General features: G+C 47.0%; 1 protein-coding gene across 1 annotated transcript in view; it reads right to left on the reverse strand.

Moving 5' to 3' along the window:
• Positions 1-715: 715 nt before the first annotated feature.
• Positions 716-1,482, reverse strand: part of EMH_0080320 (WD domain, G-beta repeat-containing protein, putative) — a gene marked incomplete at both ends in the record, with an annotated part of 3,220 nt that continues 2,453 nt past the window's right edge. The window contains 2 exons of the mRNA XM_013500240.1: positions 716-793; positions 1,106-1,361. Coding sequence (XP_013355694.1) covers positions 716-793; positions 1,106-1,361 — 334 coding nt within the window. The remainder of the gene's footprint in view (positions 794-1,105; positions 1,362-1,482) is intronic.

Genomic DNA, 1,482 nt, shown 5'->3' on the forward strand with positions numbered 1-1,482 from the left:
AAATTACTAAGTTCTAATTATGCCTCATTTGCGGAATCCTAAGACCTCTATTTTCTAAACGACGTTCCCTGTACGTCACTGTGACTGTTGAGCAATGTAGTGCCCATGCACTACAGGGAGAGCGCGGCAGCCCCGAGCGGAGCTAAACCCTAAACCCTAAACCCTAAACCCTAAAGCTCAGTAAACCCTAAGAACGTTCAAAAACCTAAAACAAAAAGCTTTGGGTTTAAAATAGTAGCAGCGCTAAACCCTAAACCCTAAACCCTAAACCCTAAAGCCCTAGTCTAGTCTCGTCGTCACAGGGGCCCCACAGACCCTGTCTCGATGCCCGAAACCCTAAACCCTAAATTCTAAACCCTAAACCCTAAACCCTAAACCCTAGACCCTAAACCCTAGGCATAAACATGCAAAGTTTTTGTTGAAAATTGTTTCGTCTGGGTGTCTTCGACTGGAATCCTCCAAACCGCAAACCCTCCCTTTAAACCCCAAACCCCAAACCCTAAACCCTAAACCCTAAACCCTAAACTCAATCCAAAGAACCTGCTCGAGGGTTTAGGGTTTCAGATTCCGAGCGAGAGTTTAGGGTTTCGGTTGGCGCGAGTTTAGGGTTTAGGGGGAGCCCTCGGCTCAGAGCGCCACAAAACCTAGCGTGGCAGACCCTAAACCCTAAACCCTAAACCCTAGACCCTAGACCCTAGACCCTAAACCCTAAACCCTAGAGGGCGAGTAGCGCATTAACAATGGCTTCAGTTCTCCCCAGCCGTCGAATTTGCTCCAACTCAAAGGCCACGCGCTGCACACACACCCCAAACCCTAAACCCTAAACCCTAAACCCTCGACTCCAGACCCGAAACCCCAACTCCAAGCTCTAAACCCTAGACCCTAAACCCTAGACCCTAAACCCTAGACCCGTCCATCCACGAACTCTAAACCCTTCTAGACCCTAATCCCTCCTAAACCCTAAACCCTAAACCCTCGTAATCCCTGAACCCTAGACCCTAACCGCCCATAACCCGCACCGCCAAAACCGTCCCCTAAGCCCCAAACCCTAAACCCTCGTAAACCCTAAACCCTCGCAAACCCTATCCCCTCATGGGTGCAATACCTGGCATATTTTGGTGATGAGTGTTTTGAAGGTGTCTGCGTTTTCTGTGTCAGTACAGATATGAATTTGTCGGTGGTTTATTAGTGTATAGATGAGGTGTATAGACAGCCGGGTTCTCTCCTCCCCCCTGAAAGCTATATTGTCGGCCAAAACCTCCAAAAGTAAAAACAAAGAAGAAGAAGATAAGTGACGCAGCGCAGCCTCCAAACCACCGCGCTGCAGCAGCTCGTCTGCAACTGCTAACACGTGCTCCGCCCTATACACACACAACACACACCCAAACCCTAAACCCTAAACCCTAAAAAACCACAATCTATATATATATATATATATATATATATATATATATATATATATATATATATATATATATATAT

The sequence above is a fragment of the Eimeria mitis genome, genomic scaffold (assembly GCF_000499745.2).
Source record: "Eimeria mitis Houghton genomic scaffold, Emh_scaff5173, whole genome shotgun sequence".
NCBI classification, from domain to species: Eukaryota; Apicomplexa; class Conoidasida; order Eucoccidiorida; family Eimeriidae; genus Eimeria; species Eimeria mitis.